This window comes from Ranitomeya imitator, chromosome 2, assembly GCF_032444005.1.
Source record: "Ranitomeya imitator isolate aRanImi1 chromosome 2, aRanImi1.pri, whole genome shotgun sequence".
In the NCBI taxonomy this organism is placed as follows: Eukaryota; Metazoa; Chordata; class Amphibia; order Anura; family Dendrobatidae; genus Ranitomeya; species Ranitomeya imitator.
In genome coordinates this window covers 450,797,326-450,819,295 of record NC_091283.1, presented here as the reverse complement: position 1 = coordinate 450,819,295, position 21,970 = coordinate 450,797,326, and the positions used below count along the sequence as shown (strand labels likewise).

Genomic DNA, 21,970 nt, shown 5'->3' with positions numbered 1-21,970 from the left:
GATTACATACGGAGGATGCCATGCGCAAAATACGCTGACACACCCTGCCTACGGAGGAGCTACGGACCACTATTTTCGGGACATTTCAGCGTATTACGGCCGTAATATACGGACCGTATTTTCATACGCTGAGTGTGAAGCCGGCCTTAAGGTGTAAACTGTGCCTCAAAACTGCACGGCGTGTGAACATGCTCTTACAAACCGTGTGTGCCCTCACATACAGGCAGCTCCATCAATCAATCTCCATAGGCCTAGCTGTTTCCAGCAGTGTGCGCCTCACAACACGGGCTGGGGAGCAGGATAATAACAGTGTCATCCACGTGTTGTAACACAGCAGTGCCGCTAGTTGGTCCATTTCTGCAGGCGCCATGCACCGTCAGACACGGTGAACTCACTTTTCTGTCAGAAACGCCGTCACCCGCGGCACTCTACTGGCTGCAGCGAACCACGTGGATAATCCAGCGGGCAAGGATGAGCTCTCCGTTCCGCATTGCCTACTGACCGCAGTGGCTCAAGTGCCAAAAAGGCGGGAAAGCATATGCACGTTTCTATTGGATACCTGCCGCAGATCACGTGATCGAACAGTGACGTTAAAAAAATAAAAAATAAAAAAAATCTCTCCTTGGTAACGTTTTGACAACAGAATCACGTCACTGTGGACTCACTGGAGAGATCGCGCTGCCTGAGTGTGAGACGCTGGAGATGCCGTCCTAAAAGATAGAGAAAGCCAGGAGAGGTAAAGCGGTGGGGAGATGTGTTCCGCTGCTCAGGAACCGCAGATATGCTGTGCTGTGCTGGGATAAAGCACTGGGAGAGGTCCTATACTGGGATAAAGAGCTGGGAGAGGTCCTATACTGGGATAAAGAGCTGGGAGAGGTCCTATACTGGGATAAAGAGCTGGGAGAGGTCCTATACTGGGATAAAGAGCTGGGAGAGGTCCTATACTCGGATAAAGCACTGGGAGAGGTCCTATACTGGGATAAAGAGCTGGGAGAGGTCCTATACTGGGATAAAGAGCTGGGAGAGGTCCTATACTGGGATAAAGAGCTGGGAGAGGTCCTATACTGGGATAAAGAGCTGGGAGAGGTCCTATACTCGGATAAAGCACTGGGAGAGGTCCTATACTGGGATAAAGAGCTGGGAGAGGTCCTATACTGGGATAAAGAGCTGGGAGAGGTCCTATACTGGGATAAAGAGCTGGGAGAGGTCCTATACTGGGATAAAGAGCTGGGAGAGGTCCTATACTGGGATAAAGCACTGGGAGAGGTCCTGTGCTGGGATAAAGAACTGGGAGAGGTCCTATACTGGGATAAAGCACTGGGAGAGGTCCTGTGCTGGGATAAAGTACTGGGAGAGGTCCTGTGCTGGGATAAAGTACTGGGAGAGGTCCTGTGCTGGGATAAAGAACTGGGAGAGGTCCTATACTGGGATAAAGCACTGGGAGAGGTCCTGTGCTGGGATAAAGTACTGGGAGAGGGCCTGTACTAAGATAAAGCACTGGGAGAGGTCCTATACTGGGATAAAGCACTGGGAGAGGTCCTGTGCTGGGATAAAGCACTGGGAGAGGTCCTATACTGGGATAAAGCACTGGGAGAGGTCCTGTGCTGGGATAAAGAACTGGGAGAGGTCCTATACTGGGATAAAGCACTGGGAGAGGTCCTGTGCTGGGATAAAGTACTGGGAGAGGTCCTATACTGAGATAAAGAACTGGGAGAGGTCCTATACTGGGATAAAGAGCTGGGAGAGGTCCTGTGCTGGGATAAAGTACTGGGAGAGGTCCTATACTGAGATAAAGAACTGGGAGAGGTCCTATACTGGGATAAAGAGCTGGGAGAGGTCCTATACTGGGATAAAGAGCTGGGAGAGGTCCTGTGCTGGGATAAAGAACTGGGAGAGGTCCTGTGCTGGGATAAAGCACTGGGAGAGGTCCTATACTGGGATAAAGAACTGGGAGAGGTCCTATACTGGGATAAAGCACTGGGAGAGGTCCTGTGCTGGGATAAAGAACTGGGAGAGGTCCTGTGCTGGGATAAAGAACTGAGAGAGGTCCTGTGCTGGGATAAAGAACTGGGAGAGGTCCTATACTGGGATAAAGATTTGGGAGAGGTCCTGTGCTGGGATAAAGAACTGGGAGAGGTCCTGTGCTGGGATAAAGAACTGAGAGAGGTCCTGTGCTGGGATAAAGAACTGGGAGAGGTCCTATACTGGGATAAAGATTTGGGAGAGGTCCTGTGCTGGGATAAAGAACTGGGAGAGGTCCTGTGCTGGGATAAAGAACTGGGAGAGGTCCTGTGCTGGGATAAAGAACTGGGAGAGGTCCTGTGCTGGGATAAAGAACTGGGAGAGGTCCTGTGCTGGGATAAAGAACTGGGAGAGGTCCTATACTGCGATAAAGAACAGAGAGGTCCTGTGCTGGGATAAAGAACTGGGAGAGGTCCTATACTGGGATAAAGAACTGGGAGAGGTCCTATATTGGGATAAAGAACTGGGAGAGGTCCTGTGCTGGGATAAAGAACTGGGAGAGGTCCTGTACTGGGATAAAGAACTGGGAGAGGGCCTGTGCTGGTATAAAGCACTGGGAGAGGGCCTGTGCTGGGATAAAGAACTGGGAGAGGTCCTATATTGGGATAAGGAACTGGGAGAGGTGCTGTGCTGGGATAAAGAACTGGGAGAGGTCCTGTGCTGGGTTAAAGAACTGGGAGAGGTCCTGTGCTGGGATAGAGAACTGAGAGAGATCCTGTGCTGGGATAAAGAACTGGGAGAGGTCATGTGATGGGATAAAGTACTGGGAGAAGTTCTGTGATGGGATAAAGAACTGAGAGAGGTCCTGTGATGTGATAAAGAACTGGGAGAGGTCCTGTACTGGGATAAAGAACTGGGAGAGGTCCTGTGATGGGATAAAGTACTGGGAGAGGTCCTGTACTGGCATAAAGAACTGGGAGAGGTCCTGTGATGGGATAAAGTACTGGGAGAGGTCCTGTGATGTGATAAAGTACTGGGAAAGGTCCTGTGCTGGGATAAAGAACTGGGAGAGGTCCTATATTGGGATAAAGAACTGGGAGAGGTCCTATATTGGGATAAAGAACTGGGAGAGGTCCTATACTGGCATAAAGAACTGGGAGAGATCCTATACTGGGATAAAGAACTGGGAGATGTCCTGTGCTGGGATAAAGAACTGGGAGAGGTCCTGTGCTGGGATAAAAAACTGGGAGAGGTTCTATATTGGGATAAAGAACTGGGAGAGGGCCTGTACTGGGATAAAGAACTGGGAGAGGGCCTGTGCTGGGATAAAGAACTGGGAGAGGTCCTGTGCTGGGATAAAGAACTGGGAGAGGTCCTATACTGGGATAAAGAACTGGGAGAGGTCCTGTGCTGGGTTAAAGAACTGGGAGAGGTCCTGTGCTGGGATAGAGAACTGAGAGGTCCTGTGCTGGGATAAAGAACTGGGAGAGGTCCTGTACTGCGATAAAGAACTGGGAGAGGTCCTATATTGGGATAAAGAACTGGGAGAGGTCCTATACTGGCATAAAGAACTGGGAGAGATCCTATACTGGGATAAAGAACTGGGAGAGGTCCTGTGGTGGGATAAAGAACTGGGAGAGGTCCTGTGCTGGGATAAAGAACTGGGAGAGGTCCTATATTGGGATAAAGAACTGGGAGAGGGCCTGTACTGGGATAAAGAACTGGGAGAGGGCCTGTGCTGGGATAAAGAACTGGGAGAGGTCCTAAACTGGGATAAAGAACTGGGAGAGGTCCTGTGCTGGGTTAAAGAACTGGGAGAGGTCCTGTGCTGGGATAGAGAACTGAGAGGTCCTGTGCTGGGATAAAGTACTGGGAGAGGTCCTGTATTGAGATAAAGAACTGGGAGAGGTCCTATACTGCGATAAAGAACTGGGAGAGGTCCTGTGCTGGGATAAAGAACTGGGAGAGGTCCTGTGCTGGGATAAAGAACTGGGAGAGGTCATATACTGCGATAAAGAACTGGGAGAGGTCCTATACTGGCATAAAGAACTGGGAGAGATCCTATACTGGGATAAAGAACTGGGAGAGGTCCTGTGCTGGGATAAAGAACTGGGAGAGGTCCTGTGCTGGGATAAAGAACTGGGAGAGGTCCTATATTGGGATAAAGAACTGGGAGAGGGCCTGTACTGGGATAAAGAACTGGGAGAGGGCCTGTGCTGGTATAAAGCACTGGGAGAGGGCCTGTGCTGGGATAAAGAACTGGGAGAGGTCCTATACTGGGATAAAGAACTGGGAGAGGTCCTGTCCTGGGATAGAGAACTGAGAGGTCCTGTGCTGGGATAAAGAACTGAGAGAGGTCCTGTGATGTGATAAAGAACTGGGAGAGGTCCTATACTGGGATAAAGAACTGGGAGAGGTCCTGTGATGGGATAAGAGAGGTCCTGTGCTGGGATAAAGAACTGGGAGAGGTCCTGTACTGGGATAAAGAACTGGGAGAGGTCCTGTGCTGGGATAAAGAACTGGGAGAGGTCCTGTACTGGGATAAATAACAGAGACGTTCTGTGATGGGATAAGAGAGGTCCTGTGCTGGGATAAAGAACTGGGAGAGGTCCTGTACTGGGATAAAGAACTGGGAGAGGTCCTGTGATGGGATAAAGTACTGGGAGAGGTCCTGTGATGTGATAAAGTACTGGGAAAGGTCCTGTGCTGGGATAAAGATCTGGGAGAGGTCCTGTGCTGGGATAAAGAACTGGGAGAGGTCCTATATTGGGATAAAGAACTGAGAGAGGTCCTATACTGGGATAAAGAACTGGGAGAGGTCCTGTGATGGGATAAGAGAGGTCCTGTGCTGGGATAAAGAACTGGGAGAGGTCCTGTACTGGGATAAAGAACTTGGAGAGGTCCTGTGATGGGATAAAGTACTGGGAGAGGGCCTGTGATGTGATAAAGTACTGGGAGAGGTCCTGTGCTGGGATAAAGACCTGGGAGAGGTCCTGTGCTGGGATAGAGAACCGAGAGATGTCCTGTGCTGGGATTAAGTACTGGGAGAGGTCTTGGCATGAGACTTGAAGCTGGGAGAGGTCCTGTGCTGGGATATTATTATTAGGCTAGGTTCACATTGCGTTAAAGCAGAATGTTCAACACATGCGTTAAATGGGCTGCGTTAAAGCAAGTGCCGACATGTCATCATATCGTTAGCGCAGAGAGAGCTAGCAGATGCTCTATCTGCGCTAGCGGTGATGGACCCAGAAACGCTGCAGCCCGCGTCCCAGGGTCCGTCACTCAATGATGGCACATCGCTAAAGATGCGCCTGAAATAGAGCTTAAAGGGAACCTGTCACCCCCAGAATCGAAGGTGAGCTAAGCACACCTGCATCAGGGCTTATCTACAGCATTCTGTAATGCTGTAGATAAGCCCCCAATGTATCCTGAAAGATGAGAAAAAGAGGTTATATTATACTCATCCAGGGGTGGTCCTGGTCCGATGGGTGTCGCGGTCCGGCGCCTCCTATCTTCATCAGATGACGTCCTCTTCTTGTCTTCACACTCCGGCGCAGGCGTACTTTGCCCTGTTGAGGGCAGAGCAAAGTATTGCAGTGTGCAGGCGCCGGGATTCTCTGACCTTTCCCAGCACCTGCGTACTGCAGTACTTTGTTCTGCCCTCCACAGGGCAGACAAAGTATGCCTGCGCCGGAGCCGCAGTGTGAACACAAGAAGAGGACGTCATCGTAAGAAGATGGGAGGCCCCGGACCGCGACGCCCATTGTACCGGGACCGCCCCTGGGTAAGTATAATCCAACCTCTTTTTCTCATCTTTTAGGAAACATCAGGGGCTTATCTACAGCATTACAGAATGCTGTAGATAAGCCCCTGATGCTGGTGGGCTTAGCTCACCTTCGATTTTGGGGGTGACTGGTTCCCTTTAATGGCAGCGTTAACGAACTGCGTTACACCATGTTATGCCGCGGTGTAACGCATTTGGTCTAACAGACTTTTAAAACAATGTGAACCCAGCCTTATACATTTTTATAGCGCCATTTATGCCATGGCGCTTTACATGTGAATACGGTGCAAATATAGACAAATACAATAAACATGAGTAAAAAGCAAGGCACTAACATGTACAGAAGGAGGGAAGCCCCTTCCCGCGAGGGCTCACAGTCTGCAGGAGATGGGTGAGGATACACTAGGAGAGGGAAGAGCTGGTTCAGTAGGTTCAGGATCACTACAGGCTGAAGGCTTGTTGGAAGAGGTGAGTCTTCAGGTTCTTTTTGAAGGTTTCTATTTTAGGCGAGAGTCTGATGTGTTGGGGTAGAGAGTTTCAGAGTATGGGGGAAGCACAGGAGAAGTCTTGTATGCCGTTGTGGGAAGAAGAGATAAGAGGGGAGTAGAGGAGGAGATCTTGTGAGGATCGAAGGTTGCGTGTAGGTAAGTACCAGGAGACCATGTCACAGATGTATGGAGGAGACAGGTTGTGGATGGCTTTGTATGTCATAGTAAGGGTTTTGAACTGTAGCCTCTGGACGATAGGAAGCCAGGGAAGGGCTTGGCATAGGGGAGAGGCTGGGGAATAGCGGGGAGACAGGTAGATTAGTCGAGCAGCAGATTGTAGGATGGATTCGAGTGGTGCTAGAGAGGAGGCCAGAGAGTAGGAGGTTACAATAGTCAAGGCGGGAGATGATAAGGGCGTGCGCTGGTGTTTTTGTGGTTTCGTTGTCGAGGAATGCGCGGATCCGGGAAATATTTTTGAGTTTGAGACGGCAGGAGGAGGTAAGGGCTTGGATATGTGGCTTGAAAGAGATGGCATAGTCGAGGATCACCCCGAGGATAAAGAACTGGGAGAGATTCTGTGCTGGGATAAAGAACGGGGAGAGGTCCTGTACTGAGATAAAGAACTGGGAGAGGTCCTGTGCTGGGATAAAGAACTGGGAGAGATCCTGTGCTGGGATAAAGAACTGAGAGAGGTCATGTGCTGGGATAAAGTACTGGTAGAGGTCCTGTACTGAGATAAAGAACTGGGAGAGATCCTGTGCTGGGATAAAGAACTGAGAGAGGTCCTGTACTGAGATAAAGAACTGGGAGAGGTCCTGTACTGAGATAAAGAACTGGGAGAGATCCTGTGCTGGAATAAAGAACTGAGAGAGGTCCTGTGCTGGGATAAAGAACTGGGAGAGGTCCTGTACTGAGTTAAAGACCTGGGAGAGGTCCTGTGCTGGGATAAAGAACTGGGAGAGATCCTGTGCTGGGATAAAGAACTGAGAGAGGTCCTGTGCTGGGATAAAGTACTGGGAGAAGTCTTGGCGTGGGACTTGGAGTTAGAAGAGGTCCCATCCCCTCACAGAGAAGTACAGAAAATTTTACTTTCAGGGTATGTACACACTTTGCGGATCCGCAGCGTTTTTTGAGGTGCAGAAACGCTGCAGATCCACAATTGATTTACAGTACAATGTAAATCAATGAGAAAAATAAAATGCTGTGCACACTTTGCGGAAAATCCGCTGCGAAAACGCTGCAGTTTAAAAGAAGTAGCATGTCCCTTCTTTTTTGTGAATCTGCAGCGTTTTTGTACCCATTCCGTTATAGAAAACCGCAGGGGTAAAAAACGCAGCAAATCCGCAAGAAAACCGCAGCAAAAACGCATAAAAAAACGCTGCGGAACCGCACAAAAAACGTGACAAATCCGCAGGTGCGTTTTCTGACAGGAGAGGCAGAATCCGCACCAGAAATTCCTAAGCCTAATCCGCAACGTGTGCACATGGCCTGAAATTTAGAAAGCAATGAGATCCAGACACAGGAGGAGGACGTGGGTGAGAATTAACAAATGGATGACATTCACCCCTGGTGATTATGAATGGGATAGCTCTTGTCCTTGGATTGAGAAATAAGAAATGTTCCGTTCATGTACCTAGAAATGGGAGAAATCCCGGTCTTGGACATAGAAGTAGAAGAGATCCTTTTCTTGGTCATAGAAGTAGGAGAGATAATAATCTTTATTTATATAGTGCCAACACATTCCGCACCGCTTTATGATTCAATAGTTCATATACAAGTCATATATCAAATCATAAGTCAAATCATATTTCCTTGGACCCATATGTAGGAGAGAACATAGAAATGGAAGGAATCCCATTCCTAGACTTAGAAATGGGAGATCTCATGTCCTTGTGTGTTGAAATGGGAAAAATCTCGTTCCTTGACTTAGATATAGGAGAGAACTCATAACTGGATGAAGAAATTAATTGGCTTTTCAGCTCATATTAGGGATTAGAAATAATAAACTGCTGTTCCTGACATTTAAAACATTGGGGTTCTCTCCCACGGTGTAGAAATTGCAGACATCTGATACTGGAGATTAGAAACGGGAGAGTAGAAATTGGGGCAGCACGGTGGGTCAGTGGTAAGCAAAGATGATTTGCAGCACTGAGGTCCTGGGCTCAAATCCCGCAAAGACAACATCTGCAAGCAGTTTGTATGTTCTCCCTGTGTTTGCGTCGGTTTCTTCTGGGTTCTCCGGTTTGCTGCCGCTTTCCAAGGACATACTGACAGGAAATGTAGATTGTGATTTATCTGTAAAGTGCTGTGGAATATAATGGCGCTATATATTTAAGCATAATAAATTAGGTAACCTTGTTTTGCCATTTTGAAATGGGAAATATTAATGAGATTTTGACCCAAGATGAGAAACTACCGTAGATAAAGAGATGGGTTCCTGTCTTACAATTAGAAAGATGGACAAAGAGAGACAAAGAAGATCGAGAATAGATAACAATGCCGAGTGGGATAGTATACAGAATTTCACCCTAAAGTGAAAAAACAATTACTAGTAATAAACTGTGCAGATGATTTCAATGTCCAACCTGAGTCAGTCCTGTTTAGAAGCTTTTTGAGTGATGCAGTCCCTTTTGTTATGGAAATCAGTGTGATTCTCAGCAAATCTTTTACTTCCCCATTAAAGGGAGCCTGTCAGCAGGATTGTGCACAGTAACCTACAGACAGTGTCAGGTTGGCGCCGTTATACTGATTAAAATGATAACTTGGTTGATGAAATCCATCTTATGGTTGTTTTAATCGTTTTTTTCTGTTAATGATATGTTTGTGCTCCGGGGCGGCCTGTGGGGGGTCTTCATGTGGTGCTCTGCTTAGGTATTCATAATGCAGACTGCTGACAGGTCACTGATCCTCACTGACCTTCCCCTTAAGGTACCGTCACATTTAGCGACGCTGCAGCGATCTAGACAACGATGCCGATCGCTGCAGCGTCGCTGTGTGGTCGCTGGAGAGCTGTCACACAGACAGCTCTCCAGCAACCAACTATGCGAAGTCCCCTGGTAACCAGGGTAAACATCGGGTTACTAAGCGCAGGGCCGGCCGTAAAGCACAGCGGTGACGTCACATGTAAAGCGCCATGGAATAAATGGCGCTATAATAATAAATAATAATAATAATATAGTATGTGACTGCTATATACTATGTAGCTGCTATTTACCATGTGGCTGCTATATACTATGTGGCTGCTATTTACCATGTGGCTGCTATATTCTATGTGGCTGCTATATATATATATAAATTGATTGAATATACTAGCGATAGATCACTCTGAGATGGAAATGCACTATCTAAGTGTATTGCCTCATAACAGTAAAAACAGTGAGCTGTATTGCTATCACCTTTTGCTGTTATGTACTGAGGACAGCATTTATCCCTGATCTATAGCACTAGTTTTGCTTTTCCAGTTTGATCCTAGCTTGTTGCCTCCCGGGCTACACTCAGACCTAGGCACTTTGTTCTCTTAATGATCCGATGTGTGTTCACTGTAAGATCCCTTCCGCGCTTGCCTCGCACATGTGATGGTTTGAATGCAGCATACAGAGTGGGTTTCAGCTCAGTGGTAGTTCTCTAGGGGCACAGGGAGAGAGATACTTAGTAGGCTACACTTTATACTTGCAAGAAGCAAAACCGTATAAGAAAGTCCTGGTAAATCTGTTGTTCCAGTAACAAATATTCCTTCCAGTATTTTGCAAATCAAAACTATGAGGCAATCTGAACATGTCCCAATGGAATTCCCTATATTGTTCTTTAGGCAATTCATTTTTTATTATTGAGATCACTTTGGTCTTTGAAAAGAATTCCAATGCAATCCAAATCCATAAACGTTTCCTGTATCCACAAGAAGAAAGTTTCTCCTTTATCTTTAAGAAAGATTGACCCCATAAAATGAGAAATGTTACTCTACTCCTATCTTCAGCATCAGTGTCAATTAAGAAAAATAAATGACCAGTGGATTTTTTGGGTGCCTGATGTGGAAAAGTCCAGTTTCCTAAAGGTGCCCATACACCTTCAATGGCTAAATTCTCATTTGGCCGATAGCTATTCCTCTTGAGTTTCCCAAATGCTTAAAAGCATGAATATGTGGTCATTGAGGAGAGTGGACCATGCTGATGCCACTAAGTAGCTTACGGTATATTCTGGGTAACTAAAAGATAGAGAAATACGTAATTCTTGAAACTCCCATACATATTAGATGGTTGTCCAGTTCCGCCAATATTGTTTGGTTTAGCCAACAGTAATGTATATTGGGCATCAAGTCAGTCCCGCAAGGTGTCAAGTGTAGGCTGATATGTACTAGCTGGAATTTAAAAAAAAATCCAGTTACGGTTACCATACACTTTAGATAGTTGTCAGACAATCGACTGTTCTTCCCCACTCCCTCATAATTCCACATATTTATGCATTCTCAGCTTAGGCATGTGTTTTTCAAAGGGTAGTGAGTAATAAGCTAATGTCAGACACCTCTAGCAGTGGGTTATCTTTTTGTTGGCCAGTCTGACCAAAATCAAAACATGTATGCAAATTCCATCTGTAACATATGGGTACCTTGATAAAGGCAGTGTGGCTAGAAAATTGCTTATTTTTTATGTAAATTAATGTTCTTGCGGATCGCCGTTTTTCAGGTTCCCAGTACTATAGCAAAAAAACGGCGGTCCGGAAAACCGGAAGTCACGGCGCACCGCAAAAAACAACCTTCCGTTTTTCAATGGGGCCCGTGTCCATAAGCCGTGAAATATATCCAGCAAGCTCGATGTTTTTTCACGGCCGTAAATACGACCCTTACATCGTACGGTGCTCCAATGAATTCTTGCAGCCCGTTTTTACGGCCCCATAGAAATGCATTGGGGCTGCAAAAACAGGCCGAAAAAAACACAGCAAGTGTAAAATCAGCCTAAAAGCATATTTTTAGCTACTGGAAAAGGTGTCTAATTTGCTTTCATAGTCTGCAATAGTTTGAGTTTATCCTTTTCCTTCTTTCCATCTTATGGTTCCTTACTACATAGAGGCACCCAAAGTGTATTATAGCTCCAGTTCTGACCTTATTGTGTTCTTTTTCAGATTTTTTTTTGAGTTCTGAAATAAAGAAGTCAGAATTCATCTTGATGGCTTCAGGAAATGGCAAACCAGGGCTTCAGGTCAAGAAGGTTAGTGGACATGGAGATATCAAGAAAATGGATCCAATGCAGAAAGCAAGATACATGGCTTATGAACAACCGAGCAAAGCGATAGCTGCTTCTTTGGTCATGACTCAAAACCGACTGAAGGAACATGCTCTGAAGACTGTGTCAGGGCCAAAACAGCAAGTCCTAGACCCAGAACAAGAAAGACAAAAGAAGGTGGTAGGGCAGCTAAAAGCCGCAGAAGCTCGCAACCGTATACGCCTCTTGAGAATTCGCTTTCAGTGCAATCGAGTAAGATCCACTTACACAAATGTCCCATGAGATGTCCAGAGGTTTCCTATGTTGTCTGCTTCTCTACCATTCTGTGAACACAGGGTCCTGTAAAAATAGTTGCCCTCCATTGGAGGGGTTCATATTATCACACTGTCCATCCTGAGATATCCAGAGTTTTCATATGTTATTTGCTTTTCTACTGTTTTATAATGAACTTGGACTTGCATGCAGAACCATAAAAATCGTCGTCTCACCACCAATCCATGGCAGGCCTTAAAGGGACACTGTCACCTGAATTTGGAGGGAACAATCTTCAGCCATGGAGGCGGGGTTTTTGGGTTTTTGATTCACCCTTTCCTTACCCGCTGGCTGACGCTGGCTGCAATATTGGATTGGAGTTAATTCTCTGTCCTCCATAGTACACGCCTGCGCAAGGCAAGATTGCACCTTACGCAGGCGTGTACTACGGAGGACAGAGAATGAACTTCAATCCAATATTGCAGCCAGCGGGTAAGGAAAGGGTGAATCAAAAACCCCAAAACCCCGCCTCCATGGCTGAAGATTGTTCCCTCCAAATTCAGGTGACAGTGTCCCTTTAATGTGTCGTTACATTTTTTTAAAAAGTTCTTCTAAATGTATATAAAGTGCAAAAAGTTGAAACTTACTATTATACGTGAATTAAGAAAGTTGCCCCAACCCAGAGATATCGGCACCTTTTTTGGCAGCTCCACTACCAGCTTTCATTCAACACATGAGCAAGCCTGTTATGTTAGACTGTGACCAGAAATGTGTATTAAGGGGACTGGCTGGAGGACTTATTTTATTAGCCAAGTCAGATCATCTCTCTGTCACAGCTGATTTATAGCCAGAGAACAGGGTTGGCCTAGCTATTGAAATGAGCAGTGTGCAAAGCAAAGCCAGAAATGGAGCTACCGAGATTGACACTAATATGTCAAGATCTGGACAGTTTTCTTTATTCGTACACAAATATGTCCAGAAATATTTGAACAGTGACCCAAGTTTTGGCATTTTACCTGTTTACCAAAACATATTCAAGATGCAGTTATATAATCAATATAGGTTTAAAGTGCAGACTCTGAGCTTTAGTTTGAGGTTTTTAACATCCTAATTGTTGTTAGGGTTTAGGAATTACAGCTATTTAGCTGCCTTTTTTGAAAGGGACCAAAAGTAGTTGGAAAATTATCTCAAAATCTCTTTAATAAACTATTATCTCGTTAATCCATCATCAGTTAAGCAGGTACAAGGTCTGGAGCTGATTCCAGGTGTGGCATTTGAATTTGGAAGCTGTTGCTGTGAATCCACAACATGCGGACAAAGGAGCTCTCAATGTACAATAAGAGAGACAGATCATCATTAGGCTAAAAAAAAAAAAATTCATCAGAGACAGAAGAAATGTTCGGAATGACCAAATCAACAGATTGGTACATTCTGCAAAAAAAGAGCGCAATGGTGAGCTCAGGAACTCAAAAGGGACTGGACATTCATGAAAGGCAACAGCTGTAGATGATCAAATAATCTTTTCCATGGTTAAGAAAAACCCCATCATAACATCCACCCAAGTGAGGAACACTCTCTGTTCACCAAAAGGGGCAAATAATTAATCAGCCTTAACAATAGAAAGGCTAGATTAGACTTTGCCAAAAAAAAAATTTAAAAAAGCCAGCCCAGTCCTGAAAAAGCATTCTCTGGACAGCTGAAACTAGGATCAATCTGTACCTGAATGATGGGAAAAATAAAGTACAGAGAAGGCTTAGAACGGCTCATGATCCAAAGCACACCACATCCTCTGTAAAACTTGGTGAAGGCAGTGTGATCGCATGGGCATGCGTGACTTCCAATGGTGCTGGGTCAGTAGTGTTTATTGATGATGTGACTGAAGACAGATAGAAGTTGGATGATTTGTGAAGTGTACAGAGCGAGACTTTCTGCTCAAACTCAACCAAATGCAGAAAAGTCAGTTGGATGGTGCTTAACAGCATAGATGGGCAATAACCCAAAACATATTGCGAAAGCAACCCAGGGTTTTTTTTAAGACAAATAAGTGGGATATTCCGCACTTCACCAGAAGTCTGTCACCAGATCTCAACCCCATGGAGCATGCAGTTCACATATTTAAGACAAAACTTAAGGCAGAAAGACCCACAATCAAGCCAACAACTGAAGTCAGATGCAGTAAAGGCAAAGCATCACAAAGGAGGAAACCCAGTGTTTGGTGACATCCATGGCTTCCAGACTTCAGGCTGTTGTTGCCTGCAAAGGATTCTGTACGAAGTATTACAAATGAACATTTTATTTATGATAAAGTTAAGTTGTCCAATTACTTTTGAGCCCCTGAAGTGAGGAGGCTTTTAAGGCCGGGGTCGGACTAGCGTATTGCATCCGATGCGAGAGCATCCGATGTGATATGCTAATAACCCTCGGCTCCAGCTCTGCTGCAAGCGGGAGCCGAGTATCATGCGTCTGTGATCCGAGCCTCTCGCACAGAGCGGATCAGAGCACAGCTGCGGAGGAGGCGGAGAAATGAATTTCTCCATCTCCTCCATTGTCGGGGTCAGCGTGTATCGCACATCACTTGGATGATATCGATGTGCATTGTCTCACTCGCACCCATAAGCTTATACGGGTGCGAGTGAGCTGAGACTCGGCCGAGTGTCGGTGACAATCGCAGCATGCTGCGATTTCACTCGCATGTTGTAAACGGCCGAGATAAAAAAAAACGATGATGTGAGCTGCCCCACAGATGAATACTGGTCCGAGTGCTACGTGATGTTTTATCGCATAGCACTCGTCCGTATTCATCGCTAGATTGACCCCAGCCTTAGAAAGATTCTTGCAATTCCTAAATGTTTCACAGGATATTTTTGTTCAACCCCTTTAATTAAACCTTAAGGTCTACACTTCAATTGCATCTCAGTTGTTTCATTTTAAGTAAAAAGAATAGTGGCCTGCAGAGCCCAAATCACGACCATTTGGTCATTGTCTGAATATTTCTGGACCTAACTTTTTATTAATAAGTTTCACCTTTTTATAATTTTTCGTGCTTTATAACTTTTTTTTTTCAAGCTGGACATCCCCTTTTAATGTGACCCTTTTCTCAACTTGGTAGGATGTCACTGCTTCCCAAATTTTGCATTTAAAGGGGGCCTTCAGATTCATGCAAACCATGAGGAAGGGAAGATGGAGGTATCTGGGCTGGGGTCCTCATCTTTTTGGGGCCCATATTAGTTATTCTAGACATTTAATGCTCCTGGTTGAATGGCTGTCCATAGTGTAGAGACACTGTCAGTAGAGATGAGCGAATATGTTGGGGTCCATCCTTATTCAGCAAGCTATAGCGCTTACCGAATAAGCTACAGAGGGAACCCGGATCGCTCTGATAATCAGCTGTTCGGCTCCGCAGCTGCATGTGTCGCAGCTGTGTGACAGTCACAACACACAGGCTCTCCATGTATGTGTTGTGACAGTGAAAAAGCCGCGACACATGCAGCTGCGGAGCTGAACAGCTGATTATCAGAGCGATCCGGGTTCCCTCTATAGCTTATTCGGTAAGCGCTATAGCTTGCTGAATAAGGAGGGACATGAACATATTTGCTCATCTCTAATTGTCAGCAACAGTGGAGACAGAACAGGTCATGTAAGGGCTGTTCCTCCTCCATTTACACAACACAGAGCAAAAACCCCGCTGCAGAGAATGTCGGAGCTTTTCATCTTTTTCCCACAGTTTATATTGTGCTTTCCACAGAGGTCTTGGTGCTTTTAGTTAAATGCACAGCAATTATATTTCGACTGCACAGATCTATAAATGTAGTTTTCAAGAGTAGATGGTGGAAGTGATTTTCTCATCCCTGAGCAAAAGTCTACACAATCCTACGTAGGGCAAATGTTTTTCTGCTCAGCAACCTTAGTCTGCACGCTCCTGTGAATCTGGGAAACTAGGTGCACTGTGCGGGTGGTGGCAGATCGGGCACCAATGGGCTACACTTTCAATTGAAACCTCCCCCAAGACTTATTGTTGTACCCCACAGTTATTTATGGGGTCCAAGGAAAGGTTGCTTTGCCCATGTATTTATTTTTTCTCAGAGTTGCGGAAAAATACCATGAGTTTGCAAAAGTAGGTTAACTCACCTTTTATCCAAAATTTCTATTAGTATTTTTTTGGGTTACTGATCATTACAAAGTTGATTGAGGATTTCCGTAATCCCTCAGATTCCTGCTTGGTGCCCCTATAATGCAGTTAGGATGGGCTGTAGCTGTGTTGTCAGTGCCCCTCCCACATAAACGTCATTCATACTCACATGATTTAGTTTTCTATCTACTTCATGTCCAAACAATTTAAGGGTTGAACGTTTTTTCCAGGGACTTGCCTAAAATTGAGCTCATTATATCAGATCCATTTTTTACAAGAAGATAGAGACCTTGTACGAGCTTGTCGAGCAGAATAGGGCTAGTTACTGACCTGATAATCTGATGAGATTTTATAATTAGTGGTATTTGAGAGTCATGAGTAATTTGTAGATTATTATTATTGTTTCTTTTTTTAAATAGTGATCGACAAACATAAGTTTTCATTCAAAGAGGTTCTGCAACAATCGATTACGTTCTTCCCTTCGTGTCTGTCCTTATAACAGTAGAACAGTAGTTTATTTGAAGAAGTAGGGAAAAGCATGTCTTCATTAACAACTTTCTTCCTTAAGTTTGCTTCCAGCTAACGGTTAACGCCTGCGGCATGGTTCAGCACAGGGTGACATTGTTTGAGCCCTATCTCCTAAAACATCTGGAATGTCTTCTACATTTCCTCCCGAGATCCCCTCTGAGCTATTTTTAGATATCCAAAATAAGAAGGCCTCCCTCCCTGCTTTTATCCTCATCCATCTCATGTCACAAGAGCCAGAAATACCTCTCAGTGAGACGGGGTCAGGGGCCGTGTGTAGCCCAGTCCTAGATCTGGAAGAATGCCTGCAGGGCCAGAGGCGTGGAGGAGGGGGGATTCCTAATTCTAGAAATATGATTTGATCCACCAAAGTGGATCAATAAAGGGGACGAGGACTTTATATATATATATATATATATATATATATATATATATATATATACATATATTTTATAATATCTACTTTACCCTCTTAACAAATTATTATTATTATGTCATGCCTCTGTTGTTTTATTTTGTGCATGTATTTGTGTTTCTGCAGAAATTTTGTTATACCAAGCCTGAGGAAGAGACCTATAAGAAGTCTCGAAACCTTGCTTTGTAACATCATTTATTTTATGTTTGTTAGCCATTAAAAGGTATCATAACTACAAGATTAATTTGTTTTTCCCACTGAGAGCAATCTTTTTTTCATCTGGCTAACCCGATACCAAACCCCCTTTTTTTTATTTATTTTTTTCTTCGTAACAAATTTAACACTGTTTTATAGGCTCAGGAGATAAATAATCTGATCTCCTGCCAGTCGACTGCTCGTGACGCCATCAGACTGGAAGTGTTCCTGCCACCCCGGCCACATGCAGTCAAAAGCTGTGATCCCTTACGCCGACTTGAGGTGAGCCTGTTCATATAAGGGTCCATTTGCACATTTAGACCAGCAACACTAAAGGATCACTGATCGATCGGCTGTCGTTTAAGTAGCCTGTTGACACAGGCCAGCAGCTCTAAATGTTGGGTAGTAAGCGATCTGTAGATCGATCAGAGTTCATAGGCTGCCACGTTCTTGGCAGCACAGGTCAGGTACACTGAGGTTTATGGGCAGATTTTTCCCACAGACTTGTATTTAAAGAACGCACATGAGTTTGAGTGCGTTTCATGTAATTCGCACATAGCTATATCAATAAAGTTTTTTAAAAGGCAAATACAAGGAAGTATCAAAAGCAAAGCAGCTTTATTTAAAGGGACTCTGTCACCTGAATTTGGAGGGAACAATCTTCAGCCATAGGGGCGGGGTTTTCGGGTGTTTGATTTACCCTTTCCTTACCCGCTGGCTGCATGCTGGCTGCAATATTGGATTGAAGTTCATTCTCTGTCCTCCATAGTACACGCCTGCGCAAGGCAAGATTAAAACTCGACTGCGACAAACACGTAGCGTCAAAAACGCATTGAAAAAAATAAAAGTAACCTAAATTACTTAAAAGGCGCAGAAATAATGCAGAAAACCTACAACATCAAAAACTCACCAAAATCTTGTCCTGGGAACGTAGCCTTAGGCTAGGTGTTTTTGCCTAGAAAAATGCAGCATTTTACGAGTGTCCCAGCAAAATGAATGAGATTTCTGAAATCGCATGCACATGCCGCTTATTTTTTCCTTCCAGATTTGAACCAGTTTTAACCATCAATTCTTTTAGCGGTTTTCACCCATTCTAATAAATAGAAAAAAGATGCATAAGAAGAAAAAAGTGTGTGTTTGAGGCATTTTTTTTATTGCCAAGCGACATGTTTTTGATGCAGAAATGTCTGCATGAAATACTAAGCATGTGCCTATTTCCTTAGGCTTTTCATGTTTAATACGGAGGGTGTGAGGGGGTCATACAATGCCTACCTATATTACCTGCTGAGATATGCTGGCTGTACAGATAAATGTACATGGACCTGTCGCGCAGCAGTGACAGCTGGAGATCTAATGCTGGCTCACACTATATTTTTAGTGGATCATGACTATGTTACCAAGCAGTCTGATGTGTGGGGACTCTGCTCCATTAGATAATCAGCAGTCGCTAATCACCGACCCCTTCGCCTTTTGAAAACAAATGAGATAGACATCTGTGGGAATCAGGGGCCATAGGTGCAGGTTTGGGCCCCTGGGCTTCTGCCCATCTCCCTTCTTTCCTTATCCGCCACTGTAAATATGCCACATGATCTGTGTTATCCGCTATGAGCTGATGCTATCAGTGACATTCTCTCGCTTGTGCGGCTGATAACATCGGGAAATGATGTAATTATGCAGCAACTTCAGAGCTTCACATTAAATGGGCTTTGTGAGGTCTGCTTAGAGCAGCTGCTATCCTCTGCAAAACAGGAGACTGCTAGACCTCTGTGTATTAGGATTAGCGTTTTATTTTAGGACGAGGCGGGTAACTTTTTTTTTCTTTTTTTTTTTAGAATAAACTAAACACAAGAACAAGGGGGCACAGTCTGAAATTTGTTGCGGAAAGTTTACAAGCAATGTCAGAAGATAATATGAAATCCTAAATCTAGGCTTAGATAGCATTAACCCTTACATATGTTGTGTGCGTGTGTGGAGCGGGCTCCTGAGCTGAGCCCGCACTGGACATGGTATTTTACAGCCTGCATCTGCTTCTGACAGCAGCGATCGCTGGTGTTTAACCACTTAAAGGGAACCTGTCATGTCTTTTTTACCATGTCAATTGTCCCCAGTGCGTTGTTAGTGATACAATGTAGATCACTAGCACGTGTTTTTCATTAAAAGACGGTGGTCTAATCATGTTCTATCTATCTTTTGTTAAATAGTATATATTTTTCATGAGTTTGGATTTTTTTTTTGCCGCATTATCCCAGCCCTCCCAGAGAAGCCATGACATCCATGCAGCTCAATACCTAGGTCCATTTGTGTTGTCTCCAGATATTTCAATCATAGTAGGTTAATGTAAGATGAGGAGAGAGGGCCACATACAAGTGAGTATTGTCCTGTGCTCTTTTCCAGAGAGAGCGAGTAGAAAGTCTCCTGGAAGATGATGAAGGACTGATGACGAGCCGCATTCCCTGAGTGACCCGGGCCGGAGCTGGCGCGCATTGTTCTCCATACATGTCCCACTATAATGTGTAACCCCTCGTATACATCCTGTAGGTGCTGCCTGGAGCCGCTCCATATAAAAGCCTGCATGTACCGCCCATCTCGGTGATCAATCTGTGATTTGTTCTTACCATGGCAGATAAGGCATTGTGCACATTGCATTCTGTCTTCCCAGTGGACGTGTAAAATAGATTTCCAGACACATACCTGTGACACACAGTGGCATATATGATCCGTTGTGTACAGTAGGGTATACTTTTTTTTTGTGGTGACCCTCTATGTAGAAACGCAGAATTTCTTACACAGTTGAAGAAAACGGTCTGATGTTGGTCACAAGGACTCTCTCATGCTCTCTGTCAGATATAAACTGGAAACTTTTACTTACATATGGATAAAATATATTTTTCATATGCATAGTCACAGCCTAAGGATCTCCATTTATAGGAACAAGGGCTACATAGTTAAACTGTTACCTATAGGCATCTTGTAACTCTGGGCTTGAGCGCCACCTACTGCTTCACTTTCTAATGACAGCCCATTATAAGCTCCCTCCTTCAGCGTTTGGACTTCTTCCCCCAAAGGGTTATATTCTCCGCAAAGTGGTCTGTAATACATCAGTGAAATACATCAGTGAAGCCGCATAATCAGAGACCGCAATAAGATGGCAACATCTAATCATTTATATAGGTTTAGTATAGATGGACATAGACATAAAATGTGAACCAGCTCTATCTAAGAGCTGGAGGATAGAACTGTTATCAGACATTTGACTATAGATAACCAACAATTGAGAAAACTAGTGGAAATCTAACATTTCGGCTGCCTTTGCCAGCCATTTCAATGTGTGCCCTATACCAAATATCCACCACCTATGTGATATAGATGAGTTCAGCCTGACAACTCATTGCTGTAAGGGTATGTGCACACGTATCTGTGAGGGCTGCGGATTTTTCCGCAGCGGATTTGATAAATCCGCAGTGCAAAACCCCGGATTTATCGCGGTTTCTATTGCGGATTCCATTGCGGGTTTACGCCTGCAGTTTTCTATTGGAGCAGTTGTAAAACCGCAGCGGAAGCCGCAGAAAGAAGTGACATGCTGCGGAATGTAAACCGCTGCGTTTCCGCGCGTTTTTTTCCGCAGCATGTGCACTGCGGATTTCGTTTCCCATAGGTTTACATTATACTGTAAACGCATGGGAAACTGCTGCGGATCCGCAGCAAAATCCGCAACGTGTGCACATACCCTGAAACCATGGTGTGGCTGGGTGGAGTTTAACCTGGCGGATCATATACCTTAATCCTAGAGATAAGTGGCGCCTACGTCATTTTAACACTTCCCTTCTCTATTGAAATAATAACCGCATCGCAAAAAAATTTGCATGGATAGAATTTTTTTTGTCCTTTGCCAGTCCTAGCAAAATATCTCTGGATGTAAATACAGAACTCGGGCTCTTGTCCAGATTATTAATCATCTGGATATTTGCCTAAATGGAGGGATTCGACAATGAATGGTAAGTCCAGCTTGTCACATTAGAAACATATCTGTTGTTTCCCTGATGTTTCAGCCACTTTTTATCAGAGAGTAAGAATTAAGTCATGTAGGGGAGATATGGATTATTTCAGATGATCTAGAAGTCAGGGGGTTCTTTGATATGCTGCAAGTTTCTTTTAATATGGTTGAGATCTGGGGAGTCTCCTGCCAATGGACTATAAATATCAATGTTTTATTCACTGAGCCACTTAATTATCACATTTGTCTTGTGACATGGTCTCCATCCTGCTGGAAAAAGCATTGTCCATCCCCAAATTGCTCCTGGATGGTTGGGAGAAGTTACTCTTGGAGGATGTTAGATCCCATTCTATATTCATGGCCGTGTTCAATTGTGAGTGAGCCCCCTCCATGGAAGAGAAGCCCCCACACATGAATGGTCTCAGGATGCCTTACTGTGGGCAGATACAGGACTCATGGTAGCGCTCACCTTTCCTTGTCCGGACAATCATGAATACAGATGTCCCAAACAGTCTGAAGGGGGCTTCAGCAGAGAAAATAACTTATCACCGTCCTCTGCCGTGCAATCCATGTACTTCCCGCAAAATGTTTTTTTTTTTGTTGATTAAGCCTCCCCTCCAGTATGTCATACAACATAGTGAGCCTTTCCATAAACTTGATGTATTTGTCAATAAAAATGTAAAAACATATGAAATGTTGATTGCACTTCAGTAATCATAGAAACATCTAACTAAAGGGTAAAAAAAAAACACCGAAGCAGCAAACTTTCTGAAAAACAAAATTTGTGTTAGTCTCAAATTTGAACTGATGGTCTACTTTCCACTTAGGGTATGTTTCCACGTTCAGGAAACGCTGCATTTTTGACGCAGCATCAAAAAGGCTGCGTCCAGATGTTACAACATAGTGGAGGGGATTTAATGAAATCCCGTCTCCACTATGCAGTAAAAGACCCATGCGGCAGACCCGCGGAAATGGACATGCGGTGCGTCTTTTAAGAACGCAGCATGTCC

At 44.6% G+C, this 21,970-nt stretch overlaps 1 protein-coding gene across 1 annotated transcript; it reads left to right on the top strand.

The window, feature by feature from the left end:
• The first annotated feature begins 628 nt into the window (after positions 1 to 628).
• LKAAEAR1 (LKAAEAR motif containing 1) lies at positions 629 to 21,640 on the top strand. The gene is made up of 4 exons (XM_069751102.1): positions 629 to 736; positions 11,350 to 11,702; positions 17,126 to 17,248; positions 19,361 to 21,640. Exons 2-4 carry the CDS (start codon positions 11,394 to 11,396, stop codon positions 19,421 to 19,423), a joined length of 495 nt encoding a protein of 164 aa, XP_069607203.1. The 5' UTR covers positions 629 to 736; positions 11,350 to 11,393; the 3' UTR covers positions 19,424 to 21,640.
• The last annotated feature ends 330 nt before the right edge of the window (positions 21,641 to 21,970 follow it).

What these genes read in the sequence shown, in the direction of transcription:
- LKAAEAR1 (XM_069751102.1), top strand. Translation starts at nt 11,394, where the DNA reads ATGGCTTCAGGAAATGGCAAACCAGGGCTTCAGGTCAAGAAGGTTAGT. An exon ending in TTCGCTTTCAGTGCAATCGA is followed by an intron (nt 11,703 to 17,125) that starts GTAAGATCCACT and finishes ACTGTTTTATAG; the next exon opens with GCTCAGGAGATAAATAATCT. An exon ending in ATCCCTTACGCCGACTTGAG is followed by an intron (nt 17,249 to 19,360) that starts GTGAGCCTGTTC and finishes GCTCTTTTCCAG; the next exon opens with AGAGAGCGAGTAGAAAGTCT.